At 46.0% G+C, this 21,995-nt stretch overlaps 1 protein-coding gene across 1 annotated transcript in view; it reads left to right on the top strand.

The window, feature by feature from the left end:
* Positions 1–21,995, top strand: part of LOC146805009 (acetylserotonin O-methyltransferase-like) — a 791,837-nt gene that overhangs the window by 444,560 nt on the left and 325,282 nt on the right. Inside the window, exon 5 of the mRNA XM_085622162.1 lies at positions 5,885–6,003. Coding sequence (XP_085478288.1) covers positions 5,885–6,003 — 119 coding nt within the window. The remainder of the gene's footprint in view (positions 1–5,884; positions 6,004–21,995) is intronic.

The following is a 21,995-nucleotide window of genomic DNA, read 5'->3' as shown; positions in this document are numbered from 1 at the left end:
CCTAGTACAGTGCACCATGTGTGCCCAGGGCTTGTAAATCAAATGCTGCTAGTGGGCTTGCAGCACTGGTTGTGCCACCCACAGAAGCAGCTTGTAAAGTGTGTCTCAGGCCTGCCATCGCAAAGCCTGTGTGTAGTCTCTGACTGCCACGTCGACTTGGCAAGTGCACCCACTTGCCAGTCCCTAAACCTTCCCTTATATTCATATCAGACAACCCTAAGGTAGGCCCAAGGGCAGGGTGCATTGTACGTGTATGGTAGGACATGCCCTGGTGTGTGTGGCATGTCATAATAGTGACACTATTATGTTTTTCACTATTGCAAGGCTACCTGTTCCCCATAGGCCAGAATGGGCAATTTGATTATAACATCCTATAATCCTAACTGACCCAGGGAACATGGTAGAAATTCAAGTTTAGTATGCCTGAACTCAGATTGATAAAATACATCTTTTAGTGAAGTTGGTTTTAACATTCTGTGTTTGAAAATACCCCTTTTAGAAAGTAGGTATTGTCTTGCCTAACTGTCCAAGCCTGCCTTTGCTAGGTTGTGTATTGTGTGTCTGGAGTTTGAGTGGCAGGGGCTGGGGGATTCCAGGAGACAGGGTGAGTCAGCACAGGGCTGAATAGAGAGCTCTGCATGTAGATGGGTGGGAGGAGCTGCACTTGGGACCTGAATAGGGCTGTGCCTTCCCTCCTCAATGCTGGCTCCACCTCCTGTGGTGCATCTGATGTCTCTGACCTACACTGTGAAAGGAAAGAAGGAGTCTTGTCAACAAAGTGTTCCAGGACCGACCAGAACTGTTTTGGACTAGGCAAAGCCCTCTATGCCTTCAGAGAACAAAGAGAATAGTAGTATAAATATGGGGACCCAGACCCGAAGACTTTAGATCACTTCTGGAACAACAAGACGAACCTCTGCCAAGGAGAAGAACCAAAGGAAGCTGTAGGAGTTGTACTGCCCCCCTGCCAGTGTGCTGTATTGCTGGGCTGGCCTATAGTAGTGTCTTCAGTGCCAGGGAGAGGAGAAGGAACTTTCAAAGGGCTTTCATCATCTTGCAGAATATCACTGCAAGGGCTTGAACTTGTGCTTGCCTCCTGCTGAAGTCTCAGGGACAAAATACTTCACCACCAGCTCCCCTCTGAATTCCCTTGCTGGGAATTCTGTCTGCAGAAGACTGCATGTCGCTGGGAGCTGGAAGCGCGACTCAATGAGAAGAAGCGTGTCGCACCTGTTGCTGTCGCATTGCTGGAAAAGCGTGTCGCCGCCGCAAAGGTCACTGCTGCATCACCAGAGAAGCATGTCTTCGTCAAAGCTGTTACCCGACGAATCACCGGAGAAGCCTGATGCCGCCGCAGAGGTCGCATCAATGGAGAAGCGAAGTTTGCTGGGTGTTTCGCGGCTCCCAAGTTACAGAGTCGCCGCACGGCCTTCGGGCGTGCACGCATCGTCTACATGTCGTTGCATCAAGGGTGCCGTTTTATCGCATCTTGCCGCATCGTAACTGGAACGCAGTACGAGAATCAATGCATCACCTCCTCTCCGGTAAGGAACAAGACGCATCCCCTAATCTGCGCAAGCATTGAGGAGTGACGCATCGCCTCCCCCAAAGCAAGGAACTGGCGCATCTCACTATTTTGTTATAAACTATCGTATCATTTCAGGGTTCAAGCACCTTGAGCTTTAAATCGATAACCACCCAGAGAATGTTATGGTCACTCAAATCCATCCTCAATACCTTAAAATGTTTATAGGCGCAGAACAATTATTAGGAAACCACAATATAATCAATTAGTGATTGTCCTCGAGAGGAATGGAAAGTAAAAGAGGCTGGGAATCGTCTGGGAATCTGCCATTTAGAGCAACAAAGTAATTGGTTCTCAGGCAATCTAAAAAGCTTAAACCTCGCCTATATGATCTAATATTACCTGATATAATTGCCCCAGGGATACTCCATACCTCATCCAAATCCAGGTTTCCAAAGGTCACAGAAGAGCAATTCGAGATTTTAGCATTAAAATCTCCCACCATAATTATCAGTGTAAATTCTTCCAAGAAGCTAATATTATGCATAAAGGAGAAGATAGAATCAACTAGAGAGTCATACGTATTCCCGGGGGGAATGTAAACAGTTACCAGAGGGAAAGAAGAATACAGTCCTCGTATTATATTACACAGAGCCAACTTTATGCACATACAAAGATTTGAGGGATGTTCAAAAACCAAGGGATTCCAGTTTATACTGCTGCTAAGTAAAATAGCTAAACCTCCACTGGCATGGCCTTTTACTGTAGGGTTTGCTGTACAAGAAATTACAAAATAATTTTTGTATTTAAAATCAGAACAAATTCAAGTTCCCTGTAAACAAATTATCATTGGATCAAATCACATTAAAACGTTTAGCTTGGAATTAGACTGTCCTAAACCCAACATATTCTAGGAGAGAGTTTTGCCCTATGTGCTACCTCTGTAACATTAGAAGTTTTAGGCTTTCTTTGGAGGCATTCAGTGTACCTGCTACCAAACTCCAGGGAGCCAATTCATCTCCTTTTCTAGATTCCTTGCCCAACTGGTCCTCATGTCCCACAATATTTATCGCTCTTCTCCCCGTGACTCTACCAGAAGGGATTATGATATAATTTGGATTTACAAACCCCATGCTATTGCATACAACTCTAATGGGGCTCGGCGTGCCCACCTTATGGATATCTAACTGAGCATCAACAGTTTCATAAAACGGAAAGACATCAATACCTATTTTTCCGAAGGTGATCAACCCTAGCCGGATAAGCATTACAACGATCCTAGAGCTAAGTGTTACTCTGGAACTCAGAAGTTTCTTTAAAGAATCGGTGAGCAACCGATCAATATCTCTATTTGATACCAGGCACAAATCCTTGATATCTGATAAGAGCAGCAGGATGAACCTTCTGTTCATTGGGCCTAATTTCTTATCAAAAAGAGAAACAAAATTCAGGGTGTTGGAAAAATGGCCAGGCTCCAGTCCTGCGACTGGATTATTACTCTGACTTGTCCCAGCCCCCGATTTAAGGATTTGAACTGGAGTAATAAAAGGGGGAGCCACCCCATTGAGAGTCCTCACATGTTTAAGATCAGTCCTTACAGGGAAAGAATCCACGCAAGATAGGATTGGGAGAAATCTATCAGGGATCCACCCTGACTCTTGTGGAGCCATTAGCCTCAACATCTGTGCTCACCAATTAAATTATCCCATCCCAGCATCATCCTTCACAGTTTCCATGCTCCACCCACCACAGTTACAATGGGCGGTTACCCGCATATCTATTATCCCCTTTTCCTTGCCAATGGCAGCCTGGAATTGGTACTTCTCATATAATAGAATAAGGGGGCAGATTGTTTACTTCTGGGCAGACAAACTACCGACCTTTAAGAGGCCCGGCCTTCATCAACTCCTTTACTTTTTGAGGCTGGATAATGGGATCGGACTCTTCGAGGGCATTGGAAAACCTTAGTTTTTTAGGCTTACACTTCGTAATGTGCCAGGTCCTTTTCTTTTTCCTCTTCCGGGATTTTGCCCCAATAAACCAGAGGGAGAGCATCCCTTAAGAGGAGAGAGACATCATCTTCTTTAGCCCTTAATGGTTTAACACTAGGAGGGCCATTTTGTGAAACTACAGCCCCAGGAGCAAGGCAAACCCCATTTTTAAACATCAGGAAAACGGGAGGAGGATTCTCAAGTACATATACATTTACATTTGCCCTTTGAGCAGCCTGACGTTGATCCCCAGACACATGGTTTGCGAAGAAAGAACATGCCATATTGACATTCTCCTCTGTGGCCTCAAGAAAAAAAAATATTATATTGCCCCGAGGGAGTGCCCGTTGATCATAATTCCCCACCTGAACACCCATTTCTACCACCCAATTTAATGTCACTATATTAGTCAAGGTAGCCTGGGATCTCAATCAATCTTTATTCGGTTAATAAAATCCATAAAAGAATACACAACATAAAAAACATTCATAAAATCATCAACAGATCCATCTCTCTTACCAAAATATAGTCATAAAATGACTTATGCTAAAATCAAAAAAGACTTATCAGTAACTCAGACACAATCAATTATCCAAGGCTGGTATCTCATTTCAATGCCCCATTCTTCCTTCCCTGAACATAAACCAAAAGAGGTGAGGTGCTGCACCCCCTTTAGAATTGGTGGCAACACATCGAGCACATGATCAGAATTAGCAATTGATTTATCTAACAAGGCCAAAATTGAGGAAAAAGTCCTTTCCACTGAGAATAAGATATCAGAAGGAGCTCTCCCCCTACCCGACCCAATGAGTTCCAAATTTGATGGCTGCACGGAGCTTGAGCCCCTGTGAATAAGGAGGGATCTCAACTCTGGGATTCCATTGAACTTAAAAGAGAGATCCTTGTAGAAGGCATACTGCCAATCAAAGCCGGTAATGGAGGACGACTAAAAGGACAGTCCAAAGAAGGACTCAAGACAATGTCCAAGGCAACAGGTGATCTTAAAATAGCCTCTCTAACTCAGTTTTCCTCCACGAGAATGGCAATGTCCAGCAAGGAATAGTCCTCCAATACATCAGGATAACCGCTACACACATCGCCAAAAAGTTCACTGTGAATCGCTCAAGAGGCCTCCTTAGATGAAGAAATTTTTAACATTGGCACCTCATTTTGGTCACCAGATAGGGCCACAGGACTCTTAGGCCCAGACAGAAAGTCCAACTTGATGCCGATGATATTTGTCTCAGAAACAGCCTTTACATCCTCTATGTCCATTTCTTCCATCTCTTCCACTACTTTCCCTGCTTCCCCTGAGTGATATAACTTGCTGGCTGGCTTTGGGGAACGGGCTGCCCTGGGGTATACATGAAGCTGTTAATCTGTCACGGGACTGTGCCCTGGGAAGGGACCATAACTCAACTGAACTCGTCTCATCTTCTTTGTATATGCCTGTAGACATCACTAATTTCCTTGTTTCCTACCCCTCTCCCCTTCTTTGAGAACAGAGACGACACAGAGGGATGGAACTTCAAGAGAGACACATGGGATTGGGGCTTCTTTTGCTGGATAGTTTTAAAAAGTTTTAAGGAGCTGATGTGATTAACAATAGGACCATTTGAGCCTGAGGGGGATAATTAAACAACCAGAAACAGACACCTGGAGGCATCTTCTAAAACACCTTATAAAAACTTATAGAAGCTTGTCCACTGATATCCACAAGTATCCAATTGTCCACAGATACCACAAACTCTCGATGTCTACTTCCCTTTTAACTCCTCTCTAAGACTCTTCACTGCAACATCACCAGATGTTAACCTCCTTCCTAGAAGGTGGAGCAGGGCTACACATGGGAGCAGAGGAGCGCACAGGTAAGCACCAGGGTGCTCATGAGAGAGAAATACGTTTGTGGGCAGACCACCCCAAGGTAAAATTCGCACCAGCCTGATTCTGGCCATCTCTGCACCACTGGGGGGACGGCAGCCTAATCCTCCCACAGCACACAGCATACGACTATTAGAAGGTCTTGTTGGTTTCTGGATTCCAGGCTTCAATTCTCCAGCGTCTAGTCCCCCTCTTATTGCTTATTGTTGTTGCTACATCTTATTCTGAATTACATTTATTATAGCAACATATAACAACCAGAGCTGAAAGATCCACAAAAGAACACTGAAAAGGCTCACTAAACATGAGACAGATCCAAAACATGGTGTTGTAAGCCATTGTCCGTTTTCTGATATGCAAGTTAGATAAATTAATAAATATGCTTCTCTGATTATTACAAACCTGGCATATTTCCATTGTAATTTGTGATCATGTAATTCTTTTTACGTCAAATGTTTTTTTTAACATATGTTTTGGTCATTTGCAGGTCAGATGATGAATTGTTAAATTTTATGCACTTCATGAAATCCGTTTGGGTTCTATGTGGCAGAGATGTGATAACAGCATTTGATCTTCCGTCTTTCTCCATAGTCTGTGACTTAGGCGGTAAGTGATGTACATGTGATGAGGAACCTAGGAGTATATTTATGTAAGTTTGCTTCAGATCATTTACAGATAAGGTAGATTTCTTACAGATTGCTCAGATTTCCAGTTAGATCATTCTTAAAATCGTTCATACATAGACAAAATTGAAATTTGTATTCGAAAATGCAGAACTTCCCACATGCTGGCCACATGACATATATGTAGATGTAGTATCAAAGTTGGTTTTATATAGTGCTTACTTCCCCTGATGAGATATTGAAGCACTTTACCCAGAGCAGCACACTGCTCCAGAACCCATGCTGAGTGATTATTCTAGTTGTTATTACTTATGGTTGATTATTGGGCTTAGTTTTGTGCTCTCAAGAAAGCCATTCCATATGTTTACAACGTTTTCTTTGTGGTAGATTAAATTAATAGGTGTTAAGTCTGATCGCTAGTTGGAGACATAGGAGGCTATGCAGATGATTTGGAGATTGGGTAGTGCTAGGTTGCAGGGATATAACTTTCAAAGACGTAGACGTTGTGATCTTTGAAATGATCTTTGAAATTAAGTGTGAGAAATTTTCAGAAATATAATAGAATATGATAATAGAGATTAAGGCAAACATGCATGTGACCCTGTAGACTGTGCTCTGAGAGAGGAGTCATGCGGAGGATGGAACGAAAGGAGATGGTCATTAAAAATAAAACGGGCGGTGAACATTTGGAGCTGAAAGTCCAAGTACTTTTTTTTTGCAGGGTTTTAGATATATGCAGGAGGCTTTATGAAAACGCATGCTTTCTAATGATGCAAAAGTTTATAAAGAAACAACATAGATAGTGCTATAATACAACCTTTTTGTAGGCACTAGAATCAGGCCAACAATCTGTTCACTGCTAGACCACGGCTTTACCACCACTTCAGCAAGGAGAATTGTTCAGTTCAGGATTTGGAAACATACAGTAATAGTTGAATGCATAAATAGAGGAATCTCAAGAGCTTTAGGCAATGCTCAAAGGATCATAGCAGCATGAGAATACAATTTGCATAAAGCAAACATTGAAAGTGAGATTCTGCAAACACAGAAGATGATATCTTATGATGTTTCACCATACAGTGTGGTTCACAGTATTACTCACCAAAGTAAAGTGGTATCCGTTCTTGATGCATTTGATTTAGCATGACACAATATGGAGGAGGGGTTGAGGATAGCTTCTGCAGACAGGCGAAGACAGATTTAGAGATCTCACACTTCATCATACCTATTCTATGAGTACTCCTACCTGGATCCAGCACCGTTGCAACCTATAGTGAGAGTATCACTTTACACAGATGCTTTGTCTGGAGGTCAGCCTCAGAAAGGACACTTAAAAGACAACTAAACCACTACTGCAGTATGTGACAGATGAGGCATTCTCTGTGAAGCAATATGCAATACTTTAGCTTGTCTCTCTTTTACCTATTGTGTTATTGAACAAATTAGCATAATTAAAGTAACGCACAGTGCATTGATCTTTTGAATCTGCATATGAAATTTAAATCAAAGTGCTTAGAGACAAATATATTCCTCTGTGCAATAAACAAGATAATAGAGAATAAGGTAACATTGTATAATATAGATGAACATGGCTGAATGATGCATAACATTGTATTGTATAACAGCACAAGAACAGAAGATAGCGGGACATACCATTCGGTTCCAAGATAATTTTTCGTAATGTAAAGCTTGGCAAAAACAAAATATACCATAGTCTGTGGGTCAAGAGCCTTTAAAGGAAATTGAAATGTTCTCCAAGACAGTGGGCAGCTGGGTCTTAAAGCATCCCGTCATACCATGTCCTCGTCTGAATGAATCTCAAACACTTTTAGCAACATTACAGGTCAGTGGTGTATGCCTGATATGGGAGTGAGTTTTTCAGCCCTACCAGTCTCTCAATTAGTGTGTCCCTTGAATATCGAATCAATAATATCGATGGGGCAGAATATCGGAAATAGAATATGAACAGGTATCTTAGTCTACATTTTGTATACCTAATTCTACATATATGCACCTTTGTGGTACATATATCTTCAAGGTACGAACATGTGGAGTGGTAAATCCATACTTCCATATATGCACTTATGGTTCGATGTTTTGTCGCTCGATATTCTGTCCTCGATATTAGTATGCCACGATATTGTTGGTGTTGATATTCAGTAGTACAATCCTCTCCAATGCAATGCTCTTTCGGTAAATCACTTGACATGTGCGCATATTTACCTCTGTTCTTACGGCTTTTCTTAAAAAACAGGCTATATAAAAGCAGTGAAATACATAAACCTGTTATTACCAAAAGTATTGCATATTTGCAGTCTACATCTGCCAAAGGCGAAGGGGAGAAAAAAGGAACCTATATTGTTATCACTTGATATTAAAGAATAGGAATACCCCTAAAAGGGATTCACATATTAGAATACTCAAAGACAATTAGTAAATCATATTAAAATGAAACAGAACATTATTCTCGATAAGGTCAGACAATTAATCTCATAGCACACTTCATTACTCATTTGGCCAGATACCCATCTTAACGGCATAAGTGGCCCAGTCAGGATATCTGCATGGGTTTACAACGACAGAGCTCATCTAGAACAGACCCCAGACATGCCGGCTAGTTAGTTGGCTTACAGGAGGCTAAAGACAGGATGAGAGTCAATCCCAAATATTTAAAAGATCACTGGGCCCATTGAAAGGGGATGATGGATCGCAGGGCAGGCACTCTGTATCTGGCACTGTAAGGTTTAAGGCTTGGGATTTAGTCTAGTCATATGAAACTTAAAACCCAAGGCTTGTTCGAATGCGAGTAATGCCCGCACTACTGCAGTAAGGGTGGTTGCAGGCTGTGCAAGGGTGAGCAGGATGCCATAAGCAAACAAAGCAATCTTTTGAATGTGGGCCCTGAAGGGGATGCCGAATAAATCATCCGCCTAATGAACAGTATCCGGTGGTAGGTTAGGCGCATTATGCCATTATTCTGGTGATCATTGCTGGGCCTAACTTGATTTTATGGTGTGCTGCTCTTAAGAAGGACCAACTGACTCGATCGAATGCCTTCTCCGCATCTAGGTAGAAGAGGGAAGACGGTATATTTTGGTGATGGGAATTTTCCACCAAATAATACATACAGTAGATATTGTTGACCCCTTGGCGATTGCGAATAAAGTCCACCTTATCCAGATCAATAAAGTCCAGGAAAAAGGACTCCAATCTGAAGGCCAAAATTGTACTAAGGATTTTGGCATTGGTGTTTAAAAGTGCAACAGTGCGGTAGGGAGGGGTCCTTGCACCACTTGGGAATGAGAGAAATCTCAGCCAAAAATGAGTTAAAAAGAGTCAGCATGTGGTCTTGCAGTTGAGGAAAGAGCTCACAGTAGAAGGCCTCAAATAGACAGTCTGGGCCAGGGGTCTTACTGAGAGGGAGGCTTTTCAGAACATGTTGTAGCCTTTGAAAAGTGATGAGAGCCTTGAGCATTTCAGAATGGAAGAGATAAAATGGGTCTCACTGGCATCCGACTAGATAAGACTCTTTAACCTCTGGAGGAGCATCCTCTACCTATAGACGGCATGATAGAAATCTCGGAATGCTAGTTGTTTAGCCCCCTCAGATGTGGCCCAGGTGCCATCCCCGGTCTGAATTTGGGATATGTGAGTATGTGTGCACTGCTTCTGTAATTTGCACATTAAGAGATCCCTACTTTATCCCCACTCAGAATATTTTCCAGAGCAAGCAGGGATCTCGCTGTCTTATTCGTACAATGCGCTCGCAATTGACCCTGTTGGAGGGCTAGATACCCCTTATTGCACTAAGATAGGGTAGAGTGATTAAGACATTCCAAAGTCTTCATGTCATCTGCCAAGCCATTCTCAAGCAGCCTAGCGTGCCCAAGCAATAGCTATAGAAGTGATGGTACCCCTGTTGGTGGCTTTAAACCTATCCCAGAGTGTATACCCCGAGACATCAGGGTGCGTGTTGGAATCAAAACAATTCACTATTTCTTTCTGAATCTCCTCTTTATCAACATGATCTTGTAGCAAGTGCAGGGGAAGACGCCAACGCAGATGGGACAGGGATTGAGTCTCAGCTCCAGTCCAGACTTCTAAGAGCACATGGTCATAAATAGAGATACCTGAGATGGTTGCAGTGTCAAGTTTCAGTAATAGGAAGTGGGTGAGGAAGCAAAAATCAATATGGGAATAGGTGTGATGAACGTGTGAATAGAAAAGAAAAGTACCGGGCCCCAGGGTGTTAATAGCGCCATGCATCTACTAAACCCAATTCGTTTAAATTGTGTTTCTGGGCTGTGGACATAGGCCCAGTACCCTGGAAGGAGGTAATGCTACGGTCAAGTTCAGGGTCCCAAACTAGATTGAAATCCCCCCAACCACCAAGTAGCCCCCCTCATGTGTCAATTGATTCCGTATAAGGTTCCTGTTGTATGCATCTTGTTCTTGATTGGGAGCACCTATGTTTAGGATGGTGAGGGGTCATAGGCCTTGTTGTACCATTACTTAAAAGAAAAAGCCATGTTCATCATGCACAACTTGTAGGACCTTGGAGCAGAAGATGTATTTGCACAGAATCACAAACCAAGCCATCTTAGAGGTCATATGTGCCCAGTTGTGGAATGGGTACTTGGGGGCAAACATGCCAGTGACATCCTGGTGCATGAGATGAGTGTCTTGTAAAAAGATGACATCTAAGTCCTGTAAGAAAAGGTAACGCCATAACTGTATCCTCTAGTTAGGTGCGTTGAAACACAACACATTAAGAGTGAGCAACTTGGAGGATGGGGTATTGGCTTTAGTAGGAGAGAAGTGATGCGTACGCAAATGGTTCAAAAGGGTGCCTTGGGTATCTCGGAGGATGAGGCCTCCAAGTAGCAAAAGGAAAGCATCAGGTTCCCAAGTGACAGATAAGTGTGTGACTGGGGATATGACCAAATAGGAGGAGCAAGACAAGACAGTCCTTGCCATCCCTCATAGGGAGCAAAAGAGACACAATTGATGGGCGGAATGCAGAACAAATCAAAACATTCACCCCCAGTCAAGAGATCTGGGTTTAATCCATCATTCTTTTGCTTACCATGCCATCCCAGTTTAGACCTGGCCATATGCAAATCAGTCTTGACCCTGTGCCTCATGGTACCAGTCCAGCCCGAGCTGCCAAGCCAGGTAATGGTGAGCAAAAGAATGATGGATTTAACCCAGATCTCTTGACTGGGGGTGAATGTTTTGATTTGTTCTGCATTTTGTCCATCAATTATGTCTCATTTGCTTTGATCCCTCGTAGGAAGGTATAGCATGGTGGGCGCTGCTTGGACGAGGTGAGTGGAATTGGTGAACCTCCCCAGGGTGCCAGACAACCTAGGAAAATAATAAAATCAAGTTAAAAACGTGAGCAATAAAAAGCCAACGGGGCCTAAACATTCGACCCATGTCTTGACATGACCCATGCAGCTTAATGCCAGTCATACGGGAAAAGTCACTCTCCAAAGGTCTGAGCCAATAGGAGGGGCTCAGCGGCAACCAACAGGCCACAGAGTCTCAGACCCCCACAGTCTACAGAAGCCATGGTGTATAGCTGAGCAAAAATAAACAAGAACAAGTGCTGAGTTCTATGAGAGAGTGCATGCCTTTGGTTGACAAGTGCAATACCCAGAGGCATCAAGAGGGCTGTTGGCATCATACCTCCAGACGCTGTGCAGGGGCACAGTCAAATTGGAACAGCATCTATTGTGCTGAAGTTTATACGTCCAAATGTTCAAGCCTTCACTAGTCTCTGCTGGTTTCAAGGAGGAAGCAGATCTACCTGCTTTAGACTGATCCAGATGTGGAGGGAACAGGAGGTAAGGGTTGCTCAAGATTGCGAAGATGTTGGATGACATCTTTCTTGGTTTCATGAGTGACAAGCTCTCTATTGCATTTGGAAGTGTTTTTGGAGGTCACCACGGTACATGTTGGTCTCAGAGTTTCACAAGCGGGCGAGCAAGGTGGGGAGAGACTATCATCGCTTGAAGCTGATTTCAAATTTAAGAGCAGTAGCGCTTTCTTCAGGGATAGAATGAGACATTGCCTTCCCTCCCACATGAAGATGATGCTGAAGGTGTGCCCCCATTGATAGCGAATGTTGAGTTCCTGGAGCTTACTGGTTACAGGCCGGAAATCCTTGTGATGCCACAGTGAAGTCGGGGCCAAATCTAAAATAATTTAATGGAATGGCCTCTGAACACCAAATCTGACTTCTTCTGGGAGGCCTGCAGGATTTTCGCTTTTTAAGTGTAAAAGTGCACCCAGGTCACGCTGTCCAGAGCAGTATCAGGACATCCGGAGGTCAACGCCACCCAATGTGCTCTATCCGGCACTGGAGGAGAGACATCAGGGCCCCCACGAATGGTGTGTTGGAGTTCAACTGTAATGGTCATGATATTGGTGCCCTACAATCCTTTTGGCACCTCCAAATATGGATGTTATTTCTCTGGCTCCCATTTTCAAGGTCCTCACGTTTCAGTTGGAGAGCAAGCTGTGTGTCTTCTACGATTGCGACTCTACACCAGAGAGCCCCATTGGTATTCAGTGTGAGAATCAAGTGTCTGCTCAAGATCATTCACTTTCTGACCATGCCCACCGTGAGATCATGAACACAGGACTTGAATTCTGTTTTGAGAGAACCAAGTTCAGTGCAGAGTTCCTGGAGGGCACTGTCCATGTAGGCCTGGGTGATAGGCACGGTGGTCAAGGCCATGAGGGCGGGCCGGAGGAGGCAGTGGAGGATCCCATGGATGTTGGCACCGGCTTACACCATTGTGATGTAACTGGAACGTCTTTTGAAGGTGGACCAGGCATGTCCTTAATGGAATGTGGCATGTGTCATGGCAGGTTGCCAGTAGGTGGCCAGAGAGGTGTCTTGGTCTTAGAGAGAGGGGCCTTTAGATGAACAGCCCAGGGAGGGATCCACCACAGAGATGAGGTAGTGCATGGGAACCTAGTGAAGAGACAGGAGTAGTCAATGATAGGGAAGCCCTAGAAGGAGCCAGAAGCCATGCCCCAAGGCTTAGCAGTCGTAGTAGGGTGAAATGCCCCTGAGCGCTACCAAGTTGAATAACCAAAGTCAGCTGTCCATGTTTCCTCAGGGCTTGACCTCTAAGGCATGGTGCAAAAAAGCAAAGTGTCACTACAGGATTGGGTGGAGCCCAAAAAAACTTAAAGCACATACTCTCCCGGGGCCTCAGTCTACGGATAGGAATAGTGTCCCTTGCTAGTCCCTGTAGCCAGCCTCTGTCAACCAGCACATGGCAGAGCCCAAGCAACAGTCATTCCAACAATGGTCATGCCCAGACGCGGCAGGTGTACAAGATTAGGGAGTGACTCCAAGGGCTTCCAGTGGCCGTCCAGCCCCATGGTTGCAGCATCAGGTGTGCGGGGGTACTAAATTAGAGCAAGTGTGAGGGCCCCAAAGAGGAAAAGTAGGTAGGCCCCAAGCAGAGAGGGTGTTCTGGGGATTAGGTTGAGTGCAAGGAGAGTGGTGGGGGGACTAAGAGCAACCCCTTGAGTGCACCCCTCACCTCTTCAGCCTCTCAATGCTAATCCCTCGATGTGGTGCTTCTTGGTTGCCCCTACATCTGTAACCGGTCTTAAGGTGCTGTATTTCAGATCCCCCACCCCAGGTCACAACAGTGAAAGGCGGCAGGAGAAGAGTGGTGTCCTGCAGTCAGGCAAGTGTCAGTGTAGCATGGATCAGTGCTCCGGCATGGCCTGCAATGGCAGCAGCTGGACTGCATGGCTCCTGTGGCTGTCATGACTTACCCAAGATGGCAGGTCAGCAGGAACAAGCCAGGCCCCAGGGCTAAGACTGTGCTGCAGTCCCAGACAGGGCAGCCACCAGGTTGCTTCTCAAATAAGGCTGGAAAGGAGTGTAGAATGACCATAGCAGTCCCCACCAAGCTAGAGAGGAGTCAGAGCAACTAGCCTGCTACAGATTTGGTGTAAAGATTGACCCTGGTGCTCTCGATGGTGATCAGTCACTCGTCAGGGTCCGGAGCCCAAGCAATACACACCATATGCCAAGCTCTGTCAGGCCACCTACATTTTTTAAAATTTTGAAGACACTTTATTTTTACACGTTTGTTGAAAGATGTATTAAAAATAAATGTGTTCCTAAAGTTAAATAGAGCAGGACACCTTCTTTGCTTCTTTACTTGTATTTCAGTTAGTATAAATAAACACTTGCAGATGTAATTAACCGCACAAAATATGGTAGAGGGTGCCTAGTGGAAGACTATTTGGGGTCTCTCCTCCCATGAGACAGCAGGCTCCTGATCAAAGCACGAGAGCAGCTTGATGGAGCAGGGACCTACAACAATGAGCAGGAGATTGCACTGGCTGGGCTCAGCCGGTTGCATCGTCCCTGAGGTGTTGCCCATTTTTGCCTGCCTTGCTTGGACTACCTGCTTAATAGTAGAGGGCAGTCGGCCCAAGGAGGTTCACACAAGCTGCATTCTTTGAGTGTAAGGAGCATCATGCACCCCTGCGGAGGACTGCAGTGATTTGCGCCAAAGCCAACACGATGCATCAGCGCCCTGATACATTAAATACCAGGGATCCGTTCCTCGTCTCTGGCACCTGTATCTGACTGGTGCACTGCTGCCTTGGAGAGTGAGGACATCTTGCTGGGGCCCATCTGGTCATCAGCCTCTGTTTCCAATGAGCACGCCATCCTAGTGACTCATTGGTTGCTGGAGAGTACGGCAAGGTTGTGCTGCAATAGCTACGCTCATCTACTGGCTGACTTTTGCAGGGGATTCCTGACTGCCACATTGTGCTTGTCTTCCTGGGGCTCTCTCTGTAAGCTAGATAACTGAGTTGTTGCCCCCCTCTGGGGTTCCTTCTGTGCATGAAGACCCTGCCTGCGCCACTGGTACTGCTGCTTGAGGCCGTGCTAATCCTGATGTCCTGAGGGCCCCTTACATCGCTGGAGAAATGGCAACTGCCAGTCAGGTAGCATAGATTTCTTCAGCCTTGCAGCATGTAGAAAGTGACCCCGATTTGTACCCTCCTGGCACTTTGCTATGGCTTCTTCCATCTGCCCAGTCCTGGGGCAGTGCCCATGGCTCCAAGGAGAGGTAGAGGGTGCTGTGGACTGCCTCCATAACCACCAGTATGACATCTGTGACCCCGGCCATAATACACAGTTCATTCCCATCACCTGAGGGTTGCTCACTCTCCTGCAGAATCACATCTGTTATATGGTAAAAGAGTCACCTCCGAGTGGACTGATGCTGGGGTGTGCTGCAACACCTGCAAGAGTTTGTGGATGAGTGTGTTGGGTCTACCGGATGCTGTAGGCTCTGGTAGACTTTTGACGAATCTCTGGGGGGGGCAACAATACCTGTCAGGCTGGAGGACAGAGATACTCACAGTGGGTCCTGCATAGAGTGTGAGGGAGTGTAGCCTGCTGTGAGTGAAACTGGATAATACCTTGGGCAAACTAAAGACTAACGCACAGGGCCAACACCCACTGACTATGTTGGAAATCGGGATTCCCCCTGATCCACCCCCTCAGACACTGCAACTTAGACTGGACAAAGTTCAAGGGGTCATAGAAAACTTGAAGACCACCCTCCAAAGGGAGATTGGCATAGTCTTGGTGGTATTGGGCCTGCTTTGCATTGACCATCATAAACTGGCCGACAGAGTCAAAGATACTGAAACTTCATTAGCAGACCAGCAGCCATCACATCAATTCCTGATACACACATCTAATGGCTCAGGTGCGCTGTCCGGAGCATTGCACTGAAGAGGCTGAGGGCCGAAATCGGCGCAGCAATGTGCACATAGTGGACCTGCCTAAGGGCATTGAATGGTTGGACATAGTGGCTTTCCCGGAATCCTGGATGCGCTCAGAAGTGGCCCAGCCTTAGCTCACACTATTCTTTGCCCTGGAAAGAGAGCATGGGGTCCCTGCCCATCCACCAGCCTCTGGTAGCCTATCTAGGCCTGTGGTTGCCAAACTCCTTCATTACAAGGATAGGAACTCACTGCTGCAGAGAGCGAGGGAGGCAGGCCCGTTTCAAGTGGGGAACAGCCAAATGCCTATGTTGCTGTACTTTACTGTGTCTGTTCAGGCCAAATGAGCCTCCTTCCTGGAAGTGAAGAGGGTACTGCACAACTAGGAGATTTACCACTTGCTCATTTTCCCAGCCAAGCTGAAGATTATGCTAGACGGAGGGACCCACTTTTGTCAAGATACAGATGAGGCCTGATTGTGGCTGGAGACTGCCGGGCTGGGACTGAGCGGCTACAGAGTAGCTCAGGAGATGGGCGGACCCAGCATAGGGCTTCTCAGCATGGAGGGATGATGAGGCCTAGACAAAAGGAATCCGTTATGGACAGGGCTATGACCCTGCAGGTGGTGACAGCCATTTCTAAAGCAAAGGCCTCCGAATCAGACAATAATAGAACTTCAGGGTGCCGCTCTGGTGCCTCTGAATAAGACTCACTTAGTCTAGGGGGAGATGAACTGCTGAATGCACCCCCACAGACAGCAGAGCAGCTTGTCTAAATGATCCTGTCTACCAGAGTGTTTCATTTCCATGCCAGGACCTCGCATACTATGCTGGTGTTGGCGCAGCTTACGGAGACCGCAAAACTGTCTAGTTCTTGATCACCCCTATATCGCCATTCCAGAGATACCAAAATGGTGGTGCAATGTGCTTCTAGCACATTTGAGCACTACAGTTTGGTGGCCAGCTGTTGCTGGACTGCTCTGGGGCCGGTTAGTTGGGACTTTTGCTTTTTGTTGTTCAATGCTGTATCGGGGTAAATGTTTTCATGAGGGGGCTGCGAAGCGGGGCGGTCTGAGATGATTCATGTCCTTGTATGTGCTGCTAAACCTACCATGACCACCACACTTACAGCTTATAAACTGATTACATGGAACATCTGGGGGTGGGGTCGGCAGTCAAGCGCCACAAATTCCTGACGTAGCTTAAGAGGTGGGGGTCCATATTGTCCTACTCCAAGAGACTCACCTCACAAGCACAGAGGCAGAGCACCTTCAGCGGGGACATATTCATGCCACAGCCTACTCAACCTTCATGAGAGAGCATAGATCTGGGTGAGAGCTGGGGTCCCCTTTAAGGCCCCAACAATTGACATTGATAGGGATGGTGGATATGTACTGGTGGAGGTGTGGTTCTGTGGCCAACAGATAGTACTCTGTAGCATATATGCCCAAAACCAGGACCAGGCTCCCGTTTTTTCCACTCTTTAGGTCCAATTGGGACACTTTGCGCTGGGGGCACTGCTCCTTGAATGAGATTTCAACTGCATACTTGATACCACCCTGGATTGTTCTGTTATATTCCATAAAGGTACCCTATATAGGCACAGGTAACATTGCAACCTTTCACCTATAATCTTCCCCACATTACTTACATAACGGTTCTTAGGGACTGACCTTTTACCTAGATACGACACTGCATTCAGAACAAGGGTTTTTCCCTAGTTCGAATCTCATACATTATGCATGAGGCTTCTTGGATGCACAGCAGGACTAACAGCAGGACTAACATCTCCTGTGTAATATCTCTGTATATAGTTCATGCCCGACGTCATCCAATAAGCTGACACAGTAACACAGCAAGGTAGAACCCCTGGGGAGACCTATGGGTATATATACATCACATCTTGCTTAGAAGGACAGAGGAGACCTAGACTTCCCGGCTGACACAGTGACCAGAGACGGTGAGGTTCCTGCATGTAGACGCTCCAGCTCGCAGTGGTCTAACATCCCTCACGGGGTGTCCAGCTCGAGACCAGGACGGGATCCCATATTCTCTCATTCTCAGGTAATGGGGTTGACTAGATCCTAGAGAGATTCTTGACATAACACCTACACCTACACACTTTTTATAATGTGTTTTATATACTTGTATGTATTCATGATTATTTCAAAATGGTAGAAGTTTACCATCTCTTTACATTTGTAGTACTTCTGATCATATATCTCTGCTACTGTCTAATGGTTGTTGCAGCTCATCTACTCTACACTAGAATAACAACTGTTTAATATATTCTTATTGAAAACGCCCAGCCTGTTTATTTTGTGTATCTCTCTGAGACAAACTAAGTGAGCACGAGTAGCTGAGCGAAAGGTAATATATTGTTTCCACAATTCTGAGGGATCAGGGTTGTCATGTTCTGAGGACGCCAGAATATATTCTCCCCTTGGTAAGAGGGGATTATAGTGGCACTATGAGCTAGCTGATACAGACAGGCTAACATACCCGGTGGCGGTGCACGGAATCAGTCTGCCACCAGTCCCACAGTTTATGTAATCAAAACACGCAGATCGTGTATAGGTCATATAGGAACTACACGACAGTTCCACCAACCCCTGCTGCCTAGGGCACAGATCCATACAGCAGGTGCTGCTTTGTGAAGCTTAGAGGGGCAGGTGACTCAGTACTTAGCCATGAATCCTGGGACAACGTTGTGTCAGCAGACAGAGTGGGAGGCCTTTAAGGCAGTGGTCAGAGGGCATTGCTTCAGCCAGTTGGTGGGTACACATAGAGACCTTGACCAGGAACTCACAAGTTTGGAGATTGTTCTTCATGAGCAAATAACAAACGGGGCCTGACCCGGATGCCCTTCCGCAACTGTTGGAGGCCGGGGAGAGGTACAAAGTATCTCTGGTGCCACAATTATGAAGAATATGTGAGCTGTGCTCATGAGGATGAAAGGAAATTGGGGAGGCAACTGGCTTGGCTTGTCCAACCAGAGAGCAGAGATGTCTCTATTCTCAGCCTGCTAATTCCTGAAGGGGTAACATTGTTCGGGTCTTTCATGTCTCCCTCTTACGCACACTCAAGGCTGGCCTTCCGGCAATGTTTGACCAATTTTTGGCCAGTTTGGCCCTTTGGAGCCTTCCCCCAGATGTGGGAGACGGCCCTGGGTGACCCGGTCACAGCCCAGGAAATTAGAAGTGCTGTTTATGCCATGGAGACTGGCAAATCCTCTGGCCCAGACTGGCTCACCTCAGAATTTTTTGCAGACTTTGTGGTATTGTTGGTGCCAAGATTGCAAGAGGTGTATACAGGGGATTACAAGGCTGGATTAATTCTGCCCACAACTAGGGAGGCCCTGGTTGTCCCCTTACCAAAGTCTGGTTCTCCAGAGTTGAGGGTCACCATTTTTACGCCCCTTTACATGCTAAACAAAGATTTGAAACTACTTAGTAAAGTGCTCGCGACTCAGCAATTGGCCAATATACAGGACCTGATCCACATGGATCACAAAGGATTCATAGCAGCCCGCAACATTTCCCTTCATCTCCTGTCAACTCTATAATGTCCTTTATATTCGACAATGGCTTGCCAACCCACATGCTATGATTATGTTGGTGGACCTGCAGAAGGGCTTTGGTACGGTGCAGTGCGACTTCCTAGATGCCATCATAGCTACAAATGGGGTTGGGTGCTAGATGGGTACGTCTGCTATGCACCTATCCTATGGCATGGGTCAGGATGGAACAAATGATTTTGGCACTTACAAAGTGTTCTGGGACACAAGACATGGCTGCCTGCTGTTGCCCCTACTGTTTGCCATTGCCATTGAGCCATTGGTGTAGTGGATGTGTGCAAGGGTGTGGGTTGGGGTATTGCAATGGAGGGTACAGAACATATTATCTCCCTCCCACAAAATTATCTGCAAATTTATCTGCAAAATGGTGAGTGGGATATTCTCCGAGCTCTGCGGCTCCTCAAAGAATTTGTCTTGTACTCAGGCCTTTGAATGAACAGGACCAAAACCTCTGTGATTCCGGTGGTCGATGGTGTCCCCAGCCCATCTCCAGCCCACCTGATACACTTTGGGTGCTGTGTGCCTTTAAGTATTTGGGCATTCAGATTTTTCATTATCTCCCAGGCCGATGAGAGGGTAACTCGGGGAAGACTCTTCAGTCACTCAGGTTGTGTATCTCCTTTTGGCAGTCGCTCAATCTACTCATCATGGCGTGCATAGCAAGCTCCAAAATAATCATGCTCCCACAGCTCCTCTATTTCTTTATGAATCTCCCTATACAGGTTCCTGCACGTTGATTTCAGTGGCTTGACTGTCTCCTTCGAGAGCTTATCTGGGACGGGGCCACCACAGGAATCCTCCTGTCACTCTCTGTTGCCCCCCACTTGAGGGTGGATTGAGAGGGCCGAATTTTGAATTATACTTCATGGCGGTGCAACTCAAGTGGATCATCAGGTGGCTGTATGGAGTTGGGCTGAAGGAGCTTGGTCTGATGGTCTCTGAGCCCAACCAGGTGACACTACTGGCCAAACGGCTAAGGCCTGCTCAGAAGATTCTCTCCCTGGAATTCTGCAATTCACAGCATTGTATTGTTGGTGGTGGTACGTGAGGAGGGCTGGGAGAATAACAACCTTTGCCACTGGGTTCTCAAAAAAGGGTTGCCCCATAGCGATCCTTTAACTTTCTTTACAAAAGGGCAAATATGCTCTTGTTCAGAGGCAGGGATAGTGACTATAGGCAACTGCTTCTAAGTAGTACACCTTATCCCCCTTGGGGAATTATCAGTGCAAATTGGCCTGCCCCTTGGACAGTTTCTTACGTATGAAGCGCTCACACGCACATTCCTAGACCTGTGGGGAATGGTGAGGCAGAACCTCAGATGCACGGTGCCCTCCAACATCTACTGACAATGGGCTCCAGCAGCCACTTGGCCACATGGTTTTATAAAGTGTTATACAGCTTGAGTGGGATACCTTTGGATACCCTTCAGGCATACTGGGCCGCAGATCTGGGATGGGACTTGACTGATGCTGAATGGAATAGGGCTTTGACATACCCCCAGAAAGTTACACACATTGGAAGTACCTGACGCTGCACAGGCTCAGGGTCATTTATGGAGGAAACCTTAGGGGATGCCCACAGTGTGCGGCACTGGTCGCAGATTATGGATGTATGATATGGGGCTATCCTGAGCTTCCTGGGTTCTGGGATGAGGTAATTTCTAAGCTTAATGGGACCCTGAATAGCTTGCTCGCAAACTGTCCCAAAACCTGTATCTTGGGCACCCTTCCTAGACCCACCCCTTAGAAGGTAAGGAACAGGTTTATTAATCTGGCATTGATCCTGGCCAAGAGGTGCATCGCCATGGCCTGGAGATCTGCAGTGAGGCCCAGGGGGAAAACTTGAGTCAAAAATGTCACTTCGTGGGCCTGTTGGGTGGACTGGAGCTTTGCTCAGGGCTATCCTGACTGCTTGAAAGCTCAGAATACCAGGACACAGGTGGCCTGGGATGTGGTGTCCATGGTTGGGGCCTATCCCCCAGCTCCGCTCAGCCCATCCCCAGTCATGGCCCCCCAAACTATTCTCTTATAACAACCCCTGGGACAGTAGTTATCTTGTCAGCGTGGTATCATTCATTTGTTGACTTTTTCTCTTCTGTACTTTATTTAATATACTGGCACTACAATAACATATGGGTGAGCCAGCTTAGAGTATCATAAATAGGGAATTCCATGATCTCTGACTGTTATGGTCACAGTTCCCCCACTGTGTCCCGAGAGGCCTCCTGGATTACGACTGACCCCTCACTTTGACCTTGTACTGTCTGGGGAGCACTCCTCTTTGTTCCGAGGCACTGTGGATGCCCATGTGGGATGTGGCCACAGGCATATGTCTTCTCTAGAGTTAGGGTATATAGAGAGGATTGTGCCATAAGCAACAGTGTCCAATTTGAATAATTCCTTAAACAATGGCACACCAGTGTAAAATGTATCTACATATAAATGGTGAACTTTGTTCATAAGTCCTCTACCAAGTTCCCACACAATTTTCTCTGCAACTCCGAAAATGGAAGGACAACGAGAGGGGTTAATACTGGAATCCCTACCAGCGTACCCCATGAAATTATAGACATATTCAGTACTACTCTCAGACAGCATATACATTCAATAACGT

The sequence above is a fragment of the Triturus cristatus genome, chromosome 8, assembly GCF_964204655.1.
Source record: "Triturus cristatus chromosome 8, aTriCri1.1, whole genome shotgun sequence".
Classification (NCBI taxonomy): domain Eukaryota; kingdom Metazoa; phylum Chordata; class Amphibia; order Caudata; family Salamandridae; genus Triturus; species Triturus cristatus.
The sequence above is the reverse complement of the archived record's forward strand: the minus strand, read 5'-3'. Positions and strand labels throughout refer to the sequence as shown.